At 44.6% G+C, this 23,709-nt stretch overlaps 2 protein-coding genes across 7 annotated transcripts in view; both read left to right on the top strand.

The window, feature by feature from the left end:
• Positions 1-13,809, top strand: part of GGNBP2 (gametogenetin binding protein 2) — a 31,410-nt gene extending 17,601 nt beyond the window's left edge. For 3 of the 5 annotated variants that reach the window (XM_036104776.2, XM_036104773.2, XM_078064044.1), the window contains 8 exons: positions 5,177-5,386; positions 6,454-6,628; positions 7,820-8,014; positions 9,839-9,986; positions 10,803-10,928; positions 11,009-11,157; positions 11,879-12,127; positions 13,165-13,809. In XM_036104776.2, coding sequence (XP_035960669.1) covers positions 5,177-5,386; positions 6,454-6,628; positions 7,820-8,014; positions 9,839-9,986; positions 10,803-10,928; positions 11,009-11,157; positions 11,879-12,127; positions 13,165-13,368 — 1,456 coding nt within the window. In that variant the 3' untranslated portion in view covers positions 13,369-13,809. The remainder of the gene's footprint in view (positions 1-5,176; positions 5,387-6,453; positions 6,629-7,819; positions 8,015-9,838; positions 9,987-10,802; positions 10,929-11,008; positions 11,158-11,878; positions 12,128-13,164) is intronic. The other 2 variants (XM_036104777.2, XM_036104774.2) reach the window with 1 other exon arrangement.
• A 1,993-nt stretch (positions 13,810-15,802) lies between these two features.
• Positions 15,803-23,706, top strand: DHRS11 (dehydrogenase/reductase 11). Of its 2 annotated transcripts, none has more exons than XM_036104779.2 (7): positions 15,803-16,135; positions 18,743-18,952; positions 21,348-21,442; positions 21,854-21,983; positions 22,592-22,684; positions 22,887-22,952; positions 23,077-23,513. In XM_036104779.2, exons 1-7 carry the CDS (start codon positions 15,854-15,856, stop codon positions 23,116-23,118), a joined length of 918 nt encoding a protein of 305 aa, XP_035960672.1. In that variant the 5' UTR covers positions 15,803-15,853; the 3' UTR covers positions 23,119-23,513. The 2 variants fall into 2 exon arrangements, with proteins under 2 accessions (XP_035960672.1, XP_077920167.1); XM_078064041.1 differs by having other exon boundaries at positions 15,996-16,135; positions 18,799-18,952; positions 23,370-23,706.
• The last annotated feature ends 3 nt before the right edge of the window (positions 23,707-23,709 follow it).

The raw sequence follows: 23,709 nt of genomic DNA, 5'->3' as shown, positions 1-23,709 counted from the left end.
TTCCTCAAAAAGTTGAAAATAGAGCTACCCTACAACCTAGCAATTGCACTACTGGGTATTTACCCCAAAGATACAAATGTAGTGATCTGAAGGGGCACCTGCACCCCCATGTTTATAGCAGCAGTGTCTACAATAGCCAAACTATGGAATAAACCCAGATGTCCATCGACATGAATGGATAAAGATGTGGTATATATACACACTGGAATATTACGCAGCCATCAAAAAAAAAAATGAAATGTTGCCATTTGCAACGATGTGGTTGGAACTAGAGGGTATTATGCTAAGTGAAATAAGTCAATCAGAGAAAGACAATTATGATACGTGGAATTTAAGAAACAAAGCAGAGGATCATAGAGGGAGAGAGTTAAAAATGAAATGAGATGAAACCAGAGAGGGAGACAAACTAGAGACTCAGTGTTAGGAAACACACTGAGGGTTACTGGAGGGGAAGGGGCTGGGGGGATGGGGTAGCTGGGTGATGGACATTGGGGAGGGTATCTGTTGTGGTGAGCGCTGGGTGTTGTGTAAGACTGGTGAATCACAGACCTGTACCTCTGAAACAAATAATACATTATATGTTACTTAAAAATAATAATAATTAAAAATATATATAAATAAAATGTGAATATATGTATAAAATTAAAAAAAAAAGTATCTGGCACATAGTAAGCACAGTAGTGAATGTTTGCATGCCAGATTTGCAAGGTCTTGTTATTCCTATATATCTAGTTCTTGTTTTAGGTCCAGTTTGAGTTTTTGAGGTCCGTATAATCAGCTGAAAATGATTTCTAAATGTCTGAATAATGGGGGCGCCTGGGTGGCTCAGTCGGTTAAGTATCTGCCTTCAGCTCAGGTCCTGGTCCCAGGGTCCTGGGATCGAGTCCCGTGTCGGGCTCCCTGCTCAGCGGGGAGTCTGTTTCTCCCTCTCCCCGTGTCTGCTGCTCCCCCTGCCTGTGCACGCGCACACTCTCTCTCTGTCAAATAAACAAAATCTTTAAGAAGAATGGGTAATGTACCTTTTTGGCAGTTCTGTTTTATTTAGTGGACTTTTCTGAGTACTTTATAATAAAGATTTGATGGGGAACTGGGGTGGCTCAGTCTGTTAAGTGTCCAATTCTTGAGCTCAGCTCAGGTCTTGATCTCAGGGGTGTGAGTCCAGGCCCCGTGTTGGGCTCCATGCTGGGCGTAGAGCCTATGTGTAATAAAGATTTGATAACACTAGCCAGTTAATTATTATGGTAGTACATGATTAGAAATAAAGTGTTAAGAAACTGAAACCTCTGCCTTAAAAAATGTTTTTTACATTTATGTGCAAGGTTACTTTTGAAAACATGAAAAATCAGTTTCATTCTTACTGCTTCCATATAGTATTTTTAAATTGCTGTTTACTTATGCTTATTATGATTATGTACAAAGATACATTAAACTATGAGGATTTAAAGTAGTAAAATAGGGGCGCCTGGGTGGCTCAGTCGTTAAGCATCTGCCTTCGGCTCAGGACATGATTCCAGGGTCCTGGGATCGAGCCCCGCATCGGGCTCCCTGCTCAGCGGGAAGCCTGCTTCTTCCTCTCCCACTCCCCCTGCTTGTGTTCCTGCTCTCGCTATCTCTGTCTCTGTCAAATAAATAAATAAAATCTTTTTAAAAAAAATTTAGTAAAATAAGGGGAAAATATTTCAAGTTTTATTATTGTTACTGTATGACATCTAACCATTTATTTACCTGAAAATGTAAACTTATCTTTTATAACCTGAAAACATGGAAGTATTTGTTATTTCTGCATCCAAGTCTTTCTTCTCCCCCTCAAGGGGAAGACTTTTTTTTTTTTATTGTGGTAAAAAAAACATAAGTTTACTTCTTAAACAGCTTTTAAGTAAACACTACATTACTATTCACTATGCACATTGTTGTACAGTAGATCTCTAGAATTTTTCATCTCGCATGATTGGAACTACACCCATTGAACAACAATTCCCCATTAACCCCTTGACCCACGCCCTGGCAACCAGAGTTCTGTTTTCTGTTTTTATGAATTTGATTATTTTAGATAACTCTCATATGTGGAATCATTCGGTATTGGTCTTTTTGTGATTGGCTTATTTAACTTAGCATAAATCCATGCTGTAGCATATGATGCAGAATTTTCTTCCTTTTTTAAAGCTCCGTAATAGTCCCATTTGTGTACATACCACATTCACTTATCAGTGGACATTTGGTTGTTGCCCCTACGTCTTAGCTATTTGTAATTATACTACAATGAACATGAGTGTGCAAATATCTCTTCTTTTGGCTATATACTCAAAAATGGGATTGCTGGATCATATGATAGATGATAGTTCTGTTTTCAGTTTTTTTTAGGAAATGCCATACTCTTTGCCATTATTGGCAGCACTATTTTACAGTTTCAGCAACAGCAGTGTCAAGGGTTCCAATTTCTCTACATCTTTGCCAACACATGTTGTTTCCTATTTTTTTAATAGTGGCTATGCTAACAGGTATAAGGTAGTATCATGTGGTTTTGATTTGCATTTCCCTGATGATTAGTGATGTTGAGCAACTTTTCATATGCTTGTTAGCCGTTTGTATATCTTTGGAGAAGTGTCTATTCATATCTTTTGCCCAATTTTTAATTTTTTTTGTTATTATTGAGTTGTAGGAGTTCTTTATAAATTCTGGATATTAACCACTTATGCCGTATGTGGTTGCAAATATTTTTTCTCTGGTTGTCTTTCACTCTCTTGTTTCCTTTGCTACACAGAATTTTTTTTTTTTTAAGATTTTATTTATTTATTTGACAGAGACACAGCAAGAGAGGGAACACAAGCAGGAGGAGTGGGAGGGGGAGAAGCAGGCTTCCCGCTGAGTAGGGAGCCCGATGCGGGGCTCGATCCCAGGACCCTGGGATCATGACCTGAGCCGAAGGCAGATGCTTAACGACTGAGCCACCCAGGCGCCCCGCTACACAGAAGTTTTTAAGTTTGATGTAGTCTTATTTGTCTATTTGCTTTTGTTCCCTGTGCTTTTGATGTCCTATCCAAAAAATCATCACCTATTCATTGTCATGAAATTTTTCTTCCTGTGTTTTCTTCTAAGAGTTTTGTAGTTTCAGGTCTTAATTTTTAGGTCTTTAATCCATTTTGTGTTAATTTTTGTATATTTCTGTGTTATTTGAAGCATTAGTGAAACTGATTTAACTTGTCAGTATTATTGCCTGTGTTTACTAAGTGGGTTTAGGGACTGTATTAACATATATTCATTTCAAGAAACATACTTAGAGGGGCGCCTGGGTGGCTCAGTCGTTAAGCGTCTGCCTTCGGCTCAGGTTTTTGTGTTAATTTTTGTATATTTCTGTGTTATTTGAAGCATTAGTGAAACTGATTTAACTTGTCAGCATTATTGCCTGTGTTTACTAAGTGGGTTTAGGGACTGTATTAACATATATTCATTTCAAGAAACATACTTAGAGGGGCGCCTGGGTGACTCAGTCGTTAAGCGTCTGCCTTCGGCTCAGGTCATGATCCCAGGTCCTGGGATCGAGCCCCGCATCGGGCTCCCTGCTCCACGGGAAGCCTGCTTCTCCCTCTCCCATTCCCCCTGCTTGTGTTCCCTCTCTCGCTATGTCTCTCTCTGTCAAATAAATAAATAAAATCTTTAAAAAAAAAAAAAGAAAAAGAAACATACTTAGATGTGTGCATCAAACTAATGTGTGGCAGTATAAGGGTAAATGCAGTAGGAAGTGTAAATTGCAAATATAGGAACACGGGAAGGCTGAATCCTAGTTACAGGAATTGCAGAATGCGTCTTTAAGATGGACATGATTTAGGCAAATGGAGCAGGATCTGGAAAGGGGTGGGGAGGAAGCAGAAGAAACAAGACTTTGAAGTAGGGACACATCTGCTATGTTCACAGTAGTCCATTGTCTGTATGGTATGTGTACAGGAGCAGGGTAAATTGCCTAGGCAGGGGGAATTGGAAAGAAGACCTATAAGAGATGTAAGAAATAACTGATACCAGTTGGCTCCACGCCTAAAAGAGGATCTAAGAAGAAGTTGGGAGTTAACTGAGGTTTTCTTCCTGGGTGACTGTATGAATGGTGGTGTTCTTAACAGGTTTGTAAGGGAACATTCATGTTGCCCTTGGTTTTGGAGAGGAAGTTTAACATGTTGCCTATTGTACATCTGTGATGTCCCCTATTTTTCAGTATGGGTTTAGCCCTCAGGCAAAGGCAGAAGACTTGAACAAGAGCTGTAGAGGTGAGAAGTACACATGTTGGCTGAAGCCATTGGAATAGAAGAGGTCACCTAGAGAGATGAATTTAAACTAAAGAGATTGAAATTTCCTCATTCCACCACAGCTCATCTTCTCAGAGATGCAGTTATTAATTTTATGAGCCTAGCATTTTTATCAGACCAAGTTGTTTCTTGTTTCAGGAAATCAAAGCTAAAGAAACAAGGCTCTATTTTTTTTTCTGATTGAATAATGTTTGGTTTCTAAAAGAAAATGTCATCATCCTCTACATTCACACTCTCTTCTACACTTTTTTTTCTCTTCTACTTTTGCCTCTGAAATTTAGACTACATTTCTATGTATATATTGTCAATATTATGATAGTGTATTGAGAAACATGCATTTTTTTTAAGAAGAAAATTTTTTGGAAGTTATTAGTAAACTAAAACTACATGTGCGACTTTCCTGTTCTTCTTGCCCCATTACCTAGTGAGGTGTTAAAATGTTGTAGCAAAATTTGGACTCAAGGTTTACTGATTGAAGATAGCTATTTTCAGAGGCTAAAAGGAGAGGGATTCTTTGAGTCACTGGTTTGTGGCCTCTTGTTTTATTTCCGACTTGTACAAATAGCTCTTGAGGTGGAGATACTCTAGTCCTTGGCAACTATTTTCTGGACATACATTTTATGAATGAGCAGGTATATATCCATCTCATTCTTTTAGGTCCACATATCTTTCTCGTTTAAGAATCATTTGCAAATGGAGATCTAGCTATACTCTAATCCCTAAATTTGTATTTCTCTTACATGTGTATGTTTTAAATATGTGTTTGGAGGATTTTTTTTAATACTCCATATGGTAGGGGAGTGTCATTGTCTAGTACACTGTTAGTTTCATGAAATAATTATGCAGCAAGTTCTTAATTTTGAAGTTTTTCTTTTCAACAGGTTTTGCACTGATTGCAAAAATAAAGTCCTCCGAGCATACAATATCCTTATTGGTGAACTTGATTGCAGCAAAGAAAAGGGCTACTGTGCTGCACTTTATGAAGGTTTGCGGTGCTGTCCACACGAGCGGCACATACACGTTTGCTGTGAAACAGACTTCATTGCACATCTCTTGGGTCGTGCTGAGCCAGAGTTCGCAGGAGGGTATGAGTATGTAATTTGCTAGAATGGGCTATCTAGCGCTTTGCTTCATTTTATTACTGAAAGTTTATTTCCATCACCTTTTGCCTCAGTACATATGATATATGTATCAATTAAAGTGTGCCTGTAAAGATTTTGCTTTCTTTAAAGTATGCATTTCTTAACTGACTGAGTAAAAATAGGTAGGGAGAAAGTGTTGTGTGGTGTTCATTTCAGTCCTCTGCTCCTTGTTGCTTGAAGTAGACAGGCTTTTTTTTGGCTTTCATTATTATAGATTATCATTTTCATTTGAAAATGATTAGAAGGGATTTTCCCCCCTCCATCCATGCATTTCCATGTTTAAATTTTGTTCATAATGATGGTTTTTGCATAGGAAGGAAGGTCTTTGCAGCAGGGGGTTAAATACTTTATTGACTGTAATTCATGAACTGTATATATTATTATTGAATTGCATAAGAACCTAAAATTTTATCTCTGGCTTTATTATGAAAATAAAATTCAGAGAAAGTTGTTCTAGAATAAATTGAACCCATTTTTCTTTGTGTTTTGTGTATCAGCTCTCATTTGAGTGCCTACTTTCTGCTAGGCATTTAGAACGTGAAGACTTATCACTGAAATTCTGTGAACACTTCTACTGAAGACTAGCCTGGAGGGCTTTTGTCCATGACTGAATCACGTTGGCATTTCTCCATTCCCCCTCAAAAAAAAAAAAAAAAAAAAAGGAAAGAAACGAGTAGGCGTTTGTTATAATAGGTGAAAGGAGCTGTCATGCCTACCTCTGAGCTGGACACATATATGACTTCTCTGTGCCCAAAAAACCATCTCTTCAGGGCCAGTTCCTGAATTATCTTATTTTTAGCAATATTAGGACTGAGTTCTGCCTGCATGTGTATTTCTTATTGGTTATATACATGTGTGCTTGTATGTTTATGTGTATATTCAATTTGAATGTATAACTGGCTTGTTATTAGATATGCAAATTGTGTTTAAAACCTGAACTTAGAGAAGTCTTATCTGTCTTTTACTGTTTCAGTAAAGGGTATTAGGAATTATGTGTGATTTATTCTCCTTTACAGGCGAAGAGAAAGGCATGCTAAGACAATAGATATAGCTCAAGAGGAAGTTCTGACCTGCTTGGGAATTCATCTTTATGAAAGACTGCATCGAATCTGGCAAAAACTACGAGCAGAGGAGCAAACATGGCAGATGCTTTTCTATCTTGGTGTTGATGCTTTACGAAAGAGTTTTGAGGTAAGAACAGTGGGCTGCTTCAGTGTCTAAGATTGCTTAGTCACATTATTAGACTGAATGTTAATATAAGCCACCAGTCTGATTTTGCCTCAGAGGCCTGTGATCCACTGATAGTGTCATGGATTTGGAGAGGTTCGGGAAGGAGAATTGGAATCTAGAAGTTGTTTGTGGGTTTTTCTTAGTTTTTTAATCCTCTTATTCTGCCAACTTTGTTTTTAGACTTTCTCAGAGTAGAAAACTGAAGTTGATTATTTAGCAAGATGTTGCTATCATATATATCTAATGAAAAGTTAAAAGCAGCCCCAAAATAAGCAATAAAATTAGAAACCTTTAATGAGTCTCAGCTTGCCTGCTGATGTCCAGTAGCCTCTTTATATTGCTGTATTGGGTTTAGTGCTTATGATTTGGTGACTTTTTTTTTTTTTTGGTTCTACTCTCAGCACATAAAATAATTGGCTAGTGAACATTTTGTTACATTCTAGGGCATGGTCGTAACCCTTTAACTGGGTCACAGATCCCTTTTGAGAATAGTATGAAAGCTATAAACCCTTTTTTCAGAAGCCCATCCATGAGCTTAAACATTGTTCTGGGGAGTCTGAGGAGATTTGTACTAGTTCTTGCTGAACACATTTCTGTTTCTTTTCTCTCTGTATGTTTGTGACTTCAGAAACTAGATCATCTAATCAGGTTAAATAGTCTTCTCATTGTGTGAAGAAATGAATGTTTACTCGCTGCATTAAAAATTTTGAAATTTGAAACTAGAATATTGCTGGTTTGGAATAGGAGTGTGTATAAGTCTGGCTTTCCTGTAGGGATTAGTGGTATATTCACTTGCTGTGGATTTTAAGATGTCGTCATTTAAAGTATTAAAATTGAAGATTCTTTATGGGGATGCCCTGTAGAATTGCAACATGAATTACCTGTGTGTGGTATCATTTAAAATTAGCAAGTGAGGGGGGCGGAAATTAGCAAGTGAGGGGCACCTGGGTGGCTCAGTCGGTTAAAGGTCTGACTCTTGATTTCAGCTCAGGTCTTGATCTGTCGGGGTCGCGAGTTCAAGCCCCGAGTTGGGCTCCACGCTGGGCATGGAGCCTACTTAAAAAAATAAAATAAAATTAGCAAATGAGAATTTCCATGGAAAATAGAGGAAGTTTTGACCAATATTCATTCTCAACTTTGTTTTTATAATAGATGACTGTGGAAAAAGTACAGGGTATTAGCCGATTAGAACAACTTTGTGAAGAATTTTCAGAGGAGGAACGAGTAAGAGAACTCAAGCAAGAAAAGAAACGCCAAAAACGGAAGAATAGACGAAAAAATAAATGTGTATGTGATATTCCTACTCCCTTACAAGCAGCAGATGAAAAGGAAGTAAGCCAGGAGAAGGTAATATTCCTTAATTTTGACTCATAATTATGTAGTATTGCTTTTTGCTAGATTTTGGCATTTTTACTATGCTTTTCCAGAATGTGAGGAGCTGCAGCTCGTGTATTGGCTTTTTTCCTACTATAATTGGTAAAAGCCAAAATTTTTAATGTCATGTATTCGCTTTATAATGTTCAGTAGTTATCTTTTTACCTGATCTTAGCATGTTGTTAGATCAAATCCGTGGAAAGTTAACTCCATGCATGACCTAGAGCAGTTCTTTTTGGTCTCAGGATCCCTTTGCATTCTTAAAAATTACAGTGCCCAATGTGCTTTTTGTTTATATGGATTATACTTATTAAAATTTACTGTATTAGAAATTAAAGTGGATAAATTTAAAATTATTAGTTTTTAAAAAATAATATAAGCCATATTATACGTTACCATGAATAACATTTTTTGAAAAATGTCACCCCCCCCCCAAAAAAAAGAAGTGAGAAGAGTGGCATTATTTTATATTTTTGCAGATCTTTTTAATATTTGGTTTAAAAGGAATTAGATGGATTCTCATATCTGCTTCATTTAGTCTGTTTCCATATGTTGCTTGGTTGAAGCATATGAGGAAAGTCTGGCCTCACACAGAAAAGGGAGGAATATTTTAATATAAACTTTTTTAGATAGTTGTGGCTATTCTTCTTTGGCATTACAACTTAACAAGTGGTAGTTTCTTAAAGATTAGTTATGATGTGGAACCTGGCACCTGTCAATGACCTTTTCATAACTCAGTTAAATTAAAATCCATTATTCAGTCTTGCACTTTGAATAGATCTTTTATTCATGCATGATTCTGTAACATCATGCATTGGTCATTTGAAAGATACAGGTTTACTGAGTTACGCAGATCTTGCCAGATACTGACATTTCATTACATAATATCACATAATCATGTTAAAACCACTACTGATCTCATCAGGAAGGTCGTTAAGTATTGGGAAGCTTCAAGCTCATTGTGCTTGTGTATACAAGTTTTCAAAATTCTGATTGTGATTTGAAAGTTTGAATTTTATCACTGACAACAAATACTGTCCATTGTTTTCCTTGAGGTGATGGGCTGACTTCATTTTTGAGAAAATGTCTTTTAAGTGTCTGAGTCTGAATAACCACGGTTTGTCTCTCATGCTTTCAAGTAAAATTAATGTTCCAGGATAAAAAAACACCTAGTTCAGTTTATAAACTCAAACAGTTGCTCAAGTGCTCTTCCTTGAGACAACCGTTGTACTTTGGTATGCAACAAAAGTGCTTTAAGCGTACTTCCTGTTTGTCACATAGACTATTAAAAAGGCATCTACTCGTGAGTTGATACTTAATAAAAATATTTTTATTATCTTCACCAAAGAAATTCATAAGTGGAGTATCTACTTATTGATTTCTAAGAGTGCTTGACAAGTAAAGAATATAGTGACTGTTAGTACACTTGGATTGCCACTGCTTTGACTTGTGCTAAGTACCAGCAACTTTTCCCCACCGTTGCTTTTGTATTGTCAGTGTAAGTGTCAGTACAGTGAAAAAGGCAATTCGCATCTTAGTATTCTGATGAAAATAGTTTTGACCTAGGAATCAGCAGTCTACACTTTGAGAACTACTCTCCTGGATTTTCCTGATACCGTTAACTCTTAACCTTGCTTTTAGTTGTTTCATAGTCTTGATCAGTGGGTTAGTGATTTTTTCATGAGAATAATTTTTTCAGTTGTTAACCTCTTAGCTCCTAATTGATGTTAAGGAAATTAAAATGTATCCATTATGAAGGTAAGACTTTTTACTATCCCTTAAAATTGGTCCTTAAAGGAAACAGACTTCATAGAAAACAGCTGCAAAGCCTGTGGCAGCACTGAAGATGGTAATGGTTGTGTAGAAGTCATTGTTACCAACGAAAATACGTCCTGTACCTGTCCTAGCAGCGGCAATCTCTTGGGGTCCCCTAAAATAAAGAAAGGTAACCAAATACAGTTATCTTTTTTCTTTTTTCTTTTTTTTTTAAGATTGATTTATTTATTTTAGAGAGAGCACGAGCGGGAGGGGCAGAGAGAGAGGGAGAGAGTATCCAGCAGACTCTGCACTGAGCGTGGAGCCTGACGTGGGACTTGATCCCACGACTCTGAGATCATGACCTGAGCTAAAACCAAGAGTCTGATGCTTAACTGACTGCGCCAGCCAGGTGCCCCTCTTTTTTCTTTTTTATGTAGGCTTCATGCTGGGCGTGGAGCTCCAACATGGGGCTTGAACTCACGACCCTGAGATCGAGTCCTGAGCTGAGATCAAGAGTGCTTGATGCTCAACCGACTGAGCCACCCAGCCACCCCCACCCCCCATATTCATTCTTTCTTTCTTTTTTTTTTTTTTTTTTTTTTAGATGTAAGAGGTTTTTGGGGGCACCTGGCTGGCTCAGGCGGTAGAACGTTCAACTCTTGGTCTCAGGGTTGTGAGTTCAAGTTCCACATTGGGGATAGAGATTACTTAAAAAAAAAACAAAACTTGAAAAAATTAAAAAATAAATAGAGGTTTTAGAGATCTTATAACTTAGACACTTAATATTTCCTTTTTCTTGGGGCACCTGGGTAGCTCAGTCAGTTATTAATCTGATGAAAACAAAACACCGTAAGCCCATAATCATGTTTTCATTATTTAATTTACTTTCTATTTTCAGTAAGCCATCAGTTTTGAAATTTTTCTGTAGTCTCCAGTTGGTTCACTCTTTGTGTAATATATTTATTGGTATCTTAATTGTAACTCTCAACTGATTTATTCTCAGGCTTATCACCACACTGTAATGGTAGTGATTGTGGATATTCATCTAGCATGGAAGGGAGTGAAACAGGTTCTCGGGAGGGTTCGGATGTTGCCTGCACTGAAGGCATTTGTAATCACGATGAACACGGTAGGTTCAGATTAAGCTTCCCAATTACTTCTGCTACATGGCTGATTTAAGCACATAAATGAGATTATTGATTTCTGCAGGTGATGACTCCTGTGTTCATCACTGTGAAGACAAAGAGGATGATGGTGATAGTTGTGTTGAATGTTGGGCAAATTCTGAAGAGAACAACACCAAAGGAAAAAATAAAAAGAAGAAAAAGAAAAGCAAGATGTTAAAATGTGATGAACATGTAAGTGTTATAATTCTTAAACCTTTGCTGTTGAGGGGAGAGCAACCTATTTTCCTTGGAGTAGCAGCTTAGTTGCTAGTATTTATTATTATTTGAGAATGAGTACCTTTCGAATGCAGTTCCTATTGGTTGCTTGTCTTGTGAGGTTTGTATGCATGTGTGTCTGATGTGGTCATTTGACCAGCAGTCCATGTGAGTCATAAATCCAATTCATTCTTTTCATAATACATTTTTTTTAAGATTTTATTCATTTGAGAGAGAGCAAGAGCACGAGTGAGGGGCAGAGGGAGAAGCAGGCTCCCCACCAAGCAGGGAGCTCGATGTGGGGCCTGATCCCAGGACCCTGGGACGATGACCTGAGCTGCAGGCAGACACTTAACCGAAAGAGCCACCCAGGCGCCCCATTTTTGTCATACTTTTAAATGAATTAGCTATGTAATCTTGAGCAGTTTGCTTGATACTAGTTGTCCCATCTTTGAGGAGAGAATAGTCCCTATCAGATTAAGTTCTGCGAAGATGAAATGAGATGATATTGATGGGTTAGCATAGCATCTGGTATGTTCTCAGCACCTGCTAAATGCCGGCACTGCTGTTACGCAACATTCCTTCTAAGAAGTTAACACACTCTTAGTTAACAGACCTTTTTTTTTTCCTTTCTTTAAAGAGTAATTGCTATTATTTCCTGCCTTTTTATCTGGGACATCCTTTGCTGTGCTTTCAGATCCAAAAGCTTGGAAGCTGTATTACAGATCCAGGTAATCGAGAGACCTCAGGAAATACCGTGCACACAGTGTTTCACCGCGACAAGACCAAAGATGCACATCCTGAAAGCTGTTGCAGTTCTGAGAAGGGTGGGCAGCCACTGCCTTGGTTTGAGCACAGGAAAAACGTACCACAGTTTGCAGAATCTACAGAACCGTCATTTGGTCCTGATTCCGGAAAAGGTGCCAAGAGCTTAGTTGAACTCCTTGTAAGTGAGGATATCTTATTGTGAATAACTGATTGCTCTTGGGGTAGATGTGGGAGGGGACAATATTTGAGAATTTAAAGGTGGGACTGGGGAGGCTTTTAAGAAATTAAGGGCAGTCTTTCATTATTTTTGATGACTTCAGTTCTGTTCTTCCCCTCATGGCTTATGCAACTGCTCTAGAGCACATTTCCTTGTCCTCCTTTGTCTCCAAGGTAGGAGAGAATAGTTGGGAGAGGGGGATAGAGTTAGCATTATGTCCGGGAGTCTGCCTCCTTGAAGAGGGTTATTTGTAAGCAAACTGCCTTTCTGAGTGGCACTTTATAGTGGCCAGCCTTCCAGACCAGGAAAATATGTAGAATCTGAACTAGAGTCCATTCTTCTCGGTTACTTCCTTTCAGTTCATGTAAGATAAAAGCATAAGTGAACTTGGAAAATCTTTTATATTGACTCCAAGTCTTGATACTTCAGATCAATTATGCCTAATTCCAAGCAACCCAGTACATATTTGTGTGCAGCTTGGAGGAGGGGCAGAAAAGAGAAGGGTGGTATATCTTCTCTATAGTAGTTTGACTCCTAATGGAACCAACTCCTTTAGAATAGTTTTTTCTTTTTAACATGGTGGTTAAGTTTCATAAGTTTTAAAAAGGTTCTATTTTACTTACTTTGTAGAGGTAAAAGTTTCAACATAGGACCAGCTGATTAAAAACCAGATCAGTCTGGTTATTTAAAATTTAGGAACTAGTTGTATCATCTCTAATTAGTCATTTTTTAAGGCAAAGGCATGTTGATAGTCTGTCAGGCTCATAGGTCTTCTAGGACAAATTATAGATCCAGAGTTTCAAACCGAGTTGAGTTGGATTTTATTCTTACTTAGTACTTTAATGACATGATGCTTGTTCTGTAAACAGTCCAAAGACTTATGTGACTAAATTGCAATTAAAAGGCTAGACTGCCTTAATTTTTAGCTGTCCTCCATCGGTATAGTATTTCGCATTCTTAATTTAAGTCATAATCTTAACTACTGCTTTAATTTGCAGGATGAGTCTGAATGTACTTCAGATGAGGAAATCTTTATCTCACAAGATGAAATACAGTCATTTATGGCTAATAACCAGTCTTTCTACAGCAATAGAGAACAATACCGACAGCATCTGAAGGAGAAATTTAATAAATACTGCCGCTTAAATGATCACAAGAGGCCCATTTGTAGTGGCTGGTTGACAACGGCTGGAGCAAATTAAATAAATAAAATAGCTCTGTCTTTCAATGAAACACTCAAGATGACTACTGCGCCTTCTCTTTCAAAAACTCTTAATTTAGTGACTTATGGCAAAATTTTACCTTAAATCAATGTGATTCTTTCTTGTTTTGGGAGACGGTGGAGGTAACCTCATTAGTTTGTTCTTTCTTCAGGCTTGTGTCTTTAGTTGCGTGGCTGCGCAGGCCTGCCATATGATTTAAGCCATCTCTCTTCATTAAATGTTTCTCTTCCTGTGAGACTTACTAAAGCAACTTAGTGGCAAAAAGTAATGTTGTACTTATACTTCTGTACAGAAATGACAATGAGCTGAATATATGGTTTTACAAAGTAGACATCCACTTGCGAAATGTTTGGATGTAATGTTAAAGCGCAATGTGCAAAATTTAAAATAAAGAATATTTATTAATATGCATAGTAAAAATTGGTGTACATGTTTCTACTTAATGTGTGGCAGTATTTTAATATTTGCCACTTTTGAACTCGGTACTTGGCCAGTGATGATGTCAGGATGAAGTGCAAATGAGGATAGAGTTATAGATTGTTGAGGACAAAATTCTTCCCTTCACCGGAATTGACAGCCAAGAAAAGCAGTTTCCAGTCTTTTGTTTTGAAAGAATAAATGTGCTGCAATACCTTTAAATACTGGCTAGGTAGCATCTTTCTCATGACATTGTTAATTGCTATTACTAAAAATTCCCTGATAACTAACATAAAGCACCTTAAATTCAGAGATTCATAATTGAACTAGAAGAATGAAAACAGAACTTGGCAGAATTTCCATCAAGGGTTGCCTGAGAAGGAATTACTCTAGCATGTAGACCTGGGACTAGAAGGCTGCACCCAGAGCTAACCACATTGCAGTCTGTAAGTGCATGCTCCTTATCTGGTTTCCAACAATAAAGTCACTATGGCATTACAATTTACTGCTTCCATAAGCTGTCTGTGAGTACTGAAGGAGAGGGATTCCCCCAGGACTAGCATTTGGCTGCCATTTAAAAGGTTGAGTCAGTAGTAAACACATGTGCTTAGAGCTTTGTGTCTGCATGTTGCTAATACTTGGTGGGCAGCAGGCAAAGAGTGGGACAGTCAATACCTCTGTGCAGTGGGGATGGAGTGAATTTTATGGGCTCTCTACTATTTAATCAGATTTCAGGTGGGTAACAGCAGAAGCTTAGATTTAATTTTTATAGATGGTGGCATTTCTTTGATATACCCCCTCATTTTTCAAATCTAAGTGTTTTATAGTGATGGGGCAGAAGTAAAATGAGTCTCTCTGACCTTTGTTCACTTTCATTCTGGAATCCAGGAAAAATGACTAAGGATCCCCACAGCCCTGGGCTCTGAGCCCAAACCTCACTTCACCATCTTTGCTGTCAAGTTCTCTCTTATCCCTGAAAGTAAGGGCTGGTCTTATTTTATTTTAATCTTTATCCTTGGGCGAAACACATAAGTACTTGGTGAATGAATAAACAAGCGCATTTACTGCTTATACCATTGCTTGCAGGGGAGGGATTCCTTAGGCAGAGGTGTTTTTTCTTTGGAAGGATGGCTATATTAAGAATGCAGAGGAAAGGAAGGCAGTTTCCAGAGCTTTGATGGAACATCCTGAGAGGTCAGAGAGCAAAGTGAACTCTCCTCTGAGCAAAACCAATAACCCAAGAAGAGACAAAGGGGAGAATGGAGAGAAGGCAGTTTCGGAGCACATCCCCTGGCCTAAGACTGGACAGTGTGAAGTCCAGACCGTGCTTCACCCCTTTCTGTCTCGTATAGTCCTTTATACAATGAAGGCTAATAAGTAATATCTCAAAGGGCTGCTGTGCATATTTGTTAATATATTTAAAGTGCTTAAAAGTGCCCATTATACAGTAAGGGCTCAATAAATACTAGCTATTGCTTTAATCTTGGGCATACATAGTGATACATTTGTCTCATTGGGAGTGGGAGGGTCTAGGACAGTTGGAGACAGTAGGCCAATAAATGTGTACTTGGGAATATTTCCATTTTTGAGTTCTCATTCTGGTAACACCGAGGGATCAGGTAGGGTTGAGAGTCTCTCAAAGGAACTGGGCGGTGATAGCTGAGACACAGCCTTTTCTGGGCTGAACCCTTCCCAGCCACTGGGGGTGCGGGAGTCACCTTAAGTGTCCGTAATTTCTCTTCCTGACCTTAGGGCTCAGGAACTGGGAAGGGAGACTGAACACGGAGCCGGGGTACGTGCAGCCTCGGGGCTGGAGCAAGCCCCCGCTAAACATCGGTTTCCCCGCCCCGATGGGAAGCAGCTCCCGGGACCCTCCCGCGCTGGCGGGCGCCGCGGGAAGCCTGTTTTCCCACCTCCCGCCAGGCTTGGGGCGGGGTCGGAAGGGGCGGGTCACGGGGCGGGGCGGCCAGGCCGGGGCCGTCCTCCGGCTGGATGGGGCGGGTGGCGGGGGTGCGGAGGGTGGAGCCCCCGCCCGGGGCCCGGCAGAATGGAGGCGGGTTCAGGCGCGGCTCGGAGCGGGGCAGATTGGCGGCTGCAGCGGCTGAGCCCCTGCGACCCTGGGCGGAGCTCCGCGATCCAAATGTCCGGCTCCCGGAGCGAGGTGGGCGGGCGGCTCGGGACCACCGCCAGGGCCGGCATGGAGCGGTGGCGGGACCGGCTGGCATTGGTGACAGGAGCTTCGGGGGGCATCGGCGCGGCTGTGGCCCGGGCCCTGGTCCAGCAGGGACTGAAGGTAGTGGGTTGTGCCCGCACCGTGGGCAACATCGAGGTAAGTCCCCGCCGGGGAGAAGGTCGTTCTGGGAGGCGTCGTTTCCGCCGGGGTAGGGTCTGGGGCGGGGAGTGGTGACCTGAGCCAGGCTGCGACCCTGTCCTCCCTTGCCCGCCACCCCAAGGCCATTTGCAACGGGATCAGAGTGGGAGGCTTGGATACCTAGTAGGACAGGCCTCTCCCTTCCCTTTTATAAAGTCCCGTCTTTGAAGGAGCCCTACCTACTCCTGACAGGACTCTACTCCAGTGTACCAAATCTCTGATTCCTTGGCATCTTTCTCCCTGCCTATCTGCCTGCCCAGGTAGTCTGAGGAAAGGGGAAGCCAGGGAGAAGGAAAGAAAGCTTTCTGGCCTCAGGGCCTAATTGGCTACTGGATTGTTTCCTCTAGTCCCCAGACCTCGCCCACAAAGCAGAGCAAAGTGGCTGGCCAGTCAGATGAACAGGGGCTAGAGGTTTTAATCATGATGATTTTTTACCCAGGACTGAGAGTGGTTTTGGGGTGGGAATGAAGCTTCTCAAAAGAGACTCGCTCTCTCCTTCCTCACCCCCAAATTTGAGGGTTAACCCCTACCCAGGGGGATATTTACAGATAGACCTTTCTCCAATTTCACTGTCCTAGGTGGGACTGAGTAGGTGAAATAAGGTGCAGAATATGTGAGCCCTGAGGGGACAAAGCAGTGTGGAACTGGAACTCCTGGTTTTTCTCTTAACCTGGGGTTGGGAGCCCTGAGATATGAGCACTAAGAGCTCAGAGAAAAATGAAATGAAGTTGGCCATGTTGTAAGAGGAGGGAAGAAGACGAGAAATTTCCATCATAGGTCATCTTTGGATTTGCTCCTGGCAGGAATCACTCTTGGGGTTTGGGCCAGTGCTTAGCAACAGGGCATTATTTTCACCATTGCTCAAAGTCCCTGCATAAGGAGGCCTTGGGTGGGGACAGAGGGAGAAGGTGTACCGGAAGGAGGGCTGTCCCCTCCCCTGCTGCTGACCAAAGGTACACTTTATAGCTGCCTAGATAGTCCCAAGGTCACCCAGCTATACCACTGCCCTCCTCTACCCCTCCCTTTCTCCTAATCCGAGGAGCTCTGGGCCCAGCCCCAGCCTTGGAGCCTAGATGATCAGACCAGGACTTACACCGCTGGATTCCTTCATTCTAAAGCCACTGTTGCCTTCTCTTTCCTCCCCCACCCCAAACTAGCCAGGAGAGGGGTCCCTGAGCTCCAAGGGGATCATCAGGCTGCTCACCCAGCCCCAGGGTGATTCCTTTAATGAGATAAATGCCTGTGCTGTGAGGGGACAGACATGGTTTCGGGTCATTTCTAGGATAAATGAGGACAGGTGGGACAATGAGAAAGCAGTGACAGGGAGCAATATGTCCCCCGGCCCTGCAATCTGGCTTTCCTGCGGGGATTTGAGTCTGGAGGTGGAAGGGAGAATCCCAGGCTTCCTTAGTTTGCTCTTATTGATACTAAAGCAGAGTTTGAGTTCTGGCCTCCGACAGAGAGAAGCCCTATCTCCTGAGGTGGTTGTGAGTAGGTGAAAGGGGGTCAGCGGGGCCTTCTAAGTTCCAGAGGACCATACCTTTTGAACTCTTGGAGAGTTAAGGCAGAAAAGAATCTCTAGGTCACCTGATCCAGCCCTTTATTCCCATCTCGATTTGGGGAGGAAAGGGTTCGAGGCCAGGGCAGCTGGCCAAGCTGGCCTTCCTCTAGGGCGCCTCCTACCCCCCAACTCTCTCCCTCCCACACATGTATGGTCACCTTCCCAAGGCTCAGGTGCCCAGTCACTGGCCTTCAAGGCCACACAGCTTGGTTTCTTCCTGCTTCTGAATCTCCACGTACCTCACAGCCACCTCCCAGTGGCTCTGCTTCCTCCAGTCTTTCTGTCTCAGGGCCCTCAGTGTGCTGAGGTCCCTGTTGATACGCTGGGGCTGCCCAGGGTCACCTGCCACCTGACTTGCCTCATCATATCCCCAGAAATTTTGGGGTAAAGGAGGGTACACTGTGGGACAGACGGAAAGAATCTGTCCTGACTTCCTCACCTTTCCTAGAGGTAGGGCGAGGGGAGACTGGCAGTTGGGCCCAACTCGAAAGCCACCCGGCTGCACTCTGTGGAGGGACGGTGACAGTTCAGACCTAGGCCCTCTGGGAGGGACTGGAGGAGGGAACGGGAGAGGAGAGAATCCCGGAGTAACCAGCTTAGTGACTCATGGCACTGGTGGAAGAAGCATGGGGTGGGGTGAGAGGTACAGCTTACCTGTGAGCAGAGGAGGGGTTCCCGTTGGAGGAGAGGCAGAAGAAAGAGAGGTCACGCTATGCCTAGGACTCCTGGCTCCCCTCTCCCTTTTCTGAACTGAAGACTCGAGTTTATCAGGGGATTCCTCCATTGATGATCTCAACTCCCCTGGGCCCCCCTCACTCAGGGGGTGCTCTTAATCCCCTGGACTTTGACCAAAGAGGACCAGTAGTCCCAACATCTATGTGGCTGGAAGGTGGCCGCCAAAGGAGCGAGTTCTGTGCGTGGTGACAGCGGAGGAAGGTTGTCTTGGGCGGGAAGGTGTGGGCACGAGCAGCTCACCCCAGTTAGCCCCCTGTTGGGTTTCATAGGAGCTGGCTGCCGAATGTAAGAGTGCAGGCTACCCCGGGACTTTGATCCCCCACAGATGTGACCTGTCCAGCGAGGAGGATATCCTCTCCATGTTCTCGGCCGTCCGATCTCAGCATGGCGGTGTGGACATCTGCATCAACAACGCTGGCTTGGCCCGGCCTGACACCCTGCTCTCAGGCAGCACCAGCGGCTGGAAGGACATGTTCAGTGTAAGGGCTGCAGGCCCGGAGGCTGGGGCTGGGGGGAGAGCAGGGGAGCCAGGGCTTTGTGAACCAGAGGGCTGCTCGGGGTCGGACATCTAGCAAGAGGGAGCTTTGGGTTCCTACCTGGGGCACCTTGACTCTCCCCTTGCTTCTTTCCCTACCAAAGGCATAGTGAGTGGATGAATGGCCATATCTTTTGTTCTCCTTTCCTTTGAGCCCCTTAAAGGGGCAGTTTTCTAAAGTCCAGGCTGATTTCCTTCTATTGGAAGAAAGACTGGTAGGGAAGAGAACTGTTTATTGAATGCCCTGCGTGTCGGCACCATGCTGAGTGCTTGGGAACATGGTCTTACAGGAAGCAAAGGAACCAAGACACAGGAGATGAGGTTCTGACCCAGCCCTGCCAGTCACGTGGCTTCAGGCAGGTGGTTACCCTCTGTGAGCTGCAGTCTTGTCACATTTAATTGGGGTGAACACACCTATACCAAAAATATCTAGGGCCCAGGGTCCCCTGGGGCCAGGTCAATACCTCAGTGAGTGAGGTGGGTCAGGTGGAGTGTGCAGTAAATGGGGGAGCACACGGCCAAGTATAAGGGTGGCTGCTGATGTCCCGCATCGCTGCGGTAGGGCAGTATGGGTCCAGTGTGGCCAGATCTTACAGTTTCTTTGAGAGGAGTGGAGAGCCTGGGTTTTTCTATGACATCCTACCCCTCCCATTTACCAAAACCTCAGCTCCACAAGGGGAAGGATTTTTTTTAATAAAGATTTTTTATTTATTCATTTGAGAGAGATGGAGAAAGTGAGTGAGAGGACGAGCAGAGGGGAGGAGCAGAGGGAGACGGAGAAGCAGACTTCCTGCTGAGCAGGGAGCCTGATGCAGGGCTCGATCCCAGGACCCTGGGATCATGACCTGAGCCGAAGGCAGACGCCTAACCGACTGAGCCACCCAGGCGCCCTAGGGCAAGGATTTTTGTCTGGTTTATTCTCTGTTGTATAGCCTCAGCCCATAATAGATATCCAGTAGATACTCAATAGATATTTTTTGAGTGAATGAAACCTTCCAGTACATGTTGGGAATGAATTGAAAGTGTTTTAAAATTTTGTATGGACCAAACACAGCCTTGTTTTCAACCTGTAGACTATATTATGGGGCAATATTAGGGTATAAAAGTATCCTGAGAAGTTGAAAGCAGTGTGTGCATGGGGATGCATCTTTTCCCGCAATTGATTTAGCACCAAAAAGTGCTTGGGCCTGCGAATGAACAATGAACGTTGAAACAGTGAGCCTGAAAATGAGGCACTACCCTGTGCTCAGAGAGCCTTCTGGGAGATCTGAGTTGTGGTCCTCACCTGCAGTAAGTGGGTCACCAAACCTGGACCGCAACTTCCACATCTGTAAAATGAGGGACTTACATCGAATCCTTAAGACCCTTTCACTAAGAGGACCAGAAACAGGGCTGAAAGCCCACGAATGCTGAGGCAGGTTCACGCCGAGAGTGTTCTGGACCGATGCCTGGCTCCGACACCTGATAAAGAGAAACATCGAATGTACTGGCTGGTCTTGTTTCTTCTCGGGAGGAGAGACAGGAGGACCTGCTGAAAGCTTTGTCTCTGCTTGTCCTCATGGGGGAGGGGTGGGGCTCGGCGGTAGTTTTAGAGCTGAGATACTTCTTCAGGCCTTTGTTCCCTGGAGGGTGGGGATTTGGGGTCACCTCTGGCAGAAGCCAAGGAAGACAGAAAGCCCCCATGTGCTTGGGAGCTCCCCTGCCATCCTGTGACCAGTTACCCCACCCCCTAAAAAGTCTCTGTGCCTAGTCTTGTAGATGGAACAGAGGGTAAAGGAAGGCACGGAAGGAAGGAAGGTCAGGTCTTCTCTGCTTATAGTTGCTGGGGAGGGGACGGGAAGGCAGCAGAGAGTACTCGGTAGGGTGGGGAGAGGCTAGGGTCTGTGCTTGAGGAGAGAGATTTTTAAAGCCATCTTAGGAAGGATTTTAGGCTTTTCAGAGAGAGCAGGGCCAGGGACGCTGACCCAGAGAAGAGTAGGGTGTTTGGGGACGAAAAGGAGATGGTTCTCTAAGGCAGACGTTCTATTGTTTGCCGAGGAGACAGCCAAGACAGGGAGGTTCCGTGGACATGGATAGGTTTGGGGGTTTTCCGTTCCTGTTTACAGAAACTGGGGGAGGAGGGGGTTCACCCGGGGAGAGGAGCTACCTACCACTACTGTCAGCTGGGGCTGGTGGCTTTCGGGGGAGGCAAGGTGCCCTGGAGCCATTGGTGGTCTCTGATAGGACCTGGACACTGTTTTGGAATGCCACCCCCCCTGGGCAGGGGCTGCTCTGTGGCTCTGTTACCTGCTCAGATGGGCCCAAGCTGGAGACACCCCATTGCCCTCCCCGGCCTGCAGGTGAACGTGCTGGCCCTCAGCATCTGCACGCGGGAGGCCTACCGGTCCATGAAGGAACGCAAGGTGGATGACGGGCATATCATTAACATCAACAGGTGAGGCAGGTGGCCAAGGGCTAAAGCTCAGACCACCACTCACCCACCAAGCTGGGTGGCCACGCTGAGTGATCTGTTGCAGCTCATTTGACCTCTTTGGAGGTCCATTTCATTGGTGGTAAAGTAGGGATTTAATACCTGGTTAGCAGCCAAATGGCCCAGTTATGGGTGAGGGAAAGAATAGGGCGTATCAAGTGCCAGGCCCTAGTTGGACTTGCAGGGGGCGCAGGGCTTGCACGAGCTGCTTGAATCACAGAAGCTACCTTAGTGGGCCCCCAGGATGGCCTCCAGAGGTCCCGCTGAGCAGGCTTCCGTGGGGCACCCGGGTGGCAGGGCTGACTGGTGCAGCAGGGGACACGGCTGCTCTCAGCAGCTTCACTCTCTTCTTTCCCCTTCTCTCCCTCCACCCAGCATGTCTGGTCACCAAGTGTCACCCCACTCCGTGATCCATTTCTATAGTGCTACCAAGTATGCTGTCACCGCACTGACAGAGGGACTGAGGCAAGAGCTTCGGGAGGCCCAGACCCACATCCGAGCCACGGTGAGGGTGCGGCCTGGTCCTGGGGCCGGGGGCGGGGGGTGGGGGGCGGGGTGGGCACAGGCCCTCCCCACCCCCCACGCACACTGGTCACGGTGTGCTGCTGGGAGCTTGAGGGCACAGGGCCCCTGGGCTCTGCCGCTGCTTGCATGACCCTGCCCAGTCCTTGCCTGTGAGGGGGGAGGGGGCTGATGGGAAAGGGAACACAGTGGGTGAGACTGAGGGAAAGCAAGGGGTGTGGGAAAGCCTGGCTGGAAACCCGGACTCTGGGCTCTTTCCTGGAAGGCCGCAGGACCCTGGGCAGCTCACTCAGCCCCTCCAAGCCTCAGCCTTCTCACTCATAAAATGGAGACAGTGACCCCTACCTGGCTATGACGTTTTAAGGGACACTGTCGTAAAACCCTTACCTGAGAAGGGCTCTGTAGGTGGCGGGTGTCACTGCGATCATCGCAGCTTTGGGAGGACGGGGTGATTGCTGGACATGGGGCAACCATCACCGGGAAGCAGGGGGCCCCGCCGTCTCCATCCTGCCCTCCCCAAAGCCTGGCCTCTGATTGGGGTGGAGGTGGGGCTTGGCTCGGCCCCTGAGCAGGCCGTCTCTGTTGGTCCAGTGCATCTCTCCAGAAGTGGTGGAGACACAATTCGCCTTCAAACTCCACGACAAGGACCCTGAGAAGGCAGCTGCCACCTATGAATGCATAAAGGTGGGGCCTCCCTCTGGGACGGCTGAGCCACTCACCCTCTACGTAAAGGCAGAGGGAACCCTGGCCTTTGGACTACACCCTTCTAGCCAGCCTGTCGCCCCTCCTGGAGGGCTGGGGTGGGGATGAAGATGCTAGAGAGGACATTAGAGGTGGGAGGTCCATTCTGCCCTCACCTCACCCCCTTTCCTCCGGTGCTCTCCAGTGTCTCAAGCCCGAGGATGTGGCCGAGGCTGTCATCTATGTCCTCAGCACCCCTCCACACGTCCAGGTGAGTCTGGCCTTGACTGCCCACCCCCTGGAGGAGGCCAGCCATCCTCAGAGGAGGACAGCAGGGAGGCCTTAGGGGGTGGGGAGAACGTCCTGGCCGCCTCAAGCCTTGTGCCTTCCAGCAGATTGGAGATATCCAGATGAGGCCCACGGAGCAGGTGATCTAGTTTCCTGTGGGGAGCTCGGCCTTCCCTCCCCGCCCCTCGCGGCTTGGCTCCTGCCTCTGGATTTTAGGTGTTGATTTCTGGACTCCTGGATTCCGCTTCCTCTCCCCACCCCACCAGGGGCTAAAAAATTTGTTTGAAGTTTTTATATCTTATCAAATCGTTTCCATCACAAATAGGAACAGTGGGCTGGGAAGAGGAGGTGGTGTCCCTGATTATTTTACCTGTTAACTCATTCTCGGTCCCCTTCTTAGGCTCCTTGGCCTTTGTTTGCTCTCTTCCGTCTCTTCCTTTTGACCTGGGGAAGGGACTGTGGCCAAAAGGGGGGCTCCCCCTGTCCCTCAGGAAGGAGGTGGCAGAGAGAAGCCCTCACCTTCCATCTGAATGGTAATCCAAGGCTCCAGGCTTCCTCCTCTCCCTGCCCTACTGCCCCATCGCCCCTTCACTTCCCCCATCCCAGTTCTCCAGCCCAGTCTTGGCTTCTCGGCTCCCACGGGGGTCATCACTCCACTGACTATGGCAGCTGAATACCAGGGCCTGCCTCCCAAGTGGATTTCACTGTGATAATTAAAAAAGAAAAATTGCAACAACTTC

The sequence above is a fragment of the Halichoerus grypus genome, chromosome 2, assembly GCF_964656455.1.
Source record: "Halichoerus grypus chromosome 2, mHalGry1.hap1.1, whole genome shotgun sequence".
Taxonomy (NCBI): domain Eukaryota; kingdom Metazoa; phylum Chordata; class Mammalia; order Carnivora; family Phocidae; genus Halichoerus; species Halichoerus grypus.
This window is presented reverse-complemented; position numbering and strand designations above follow the sequence as displayed.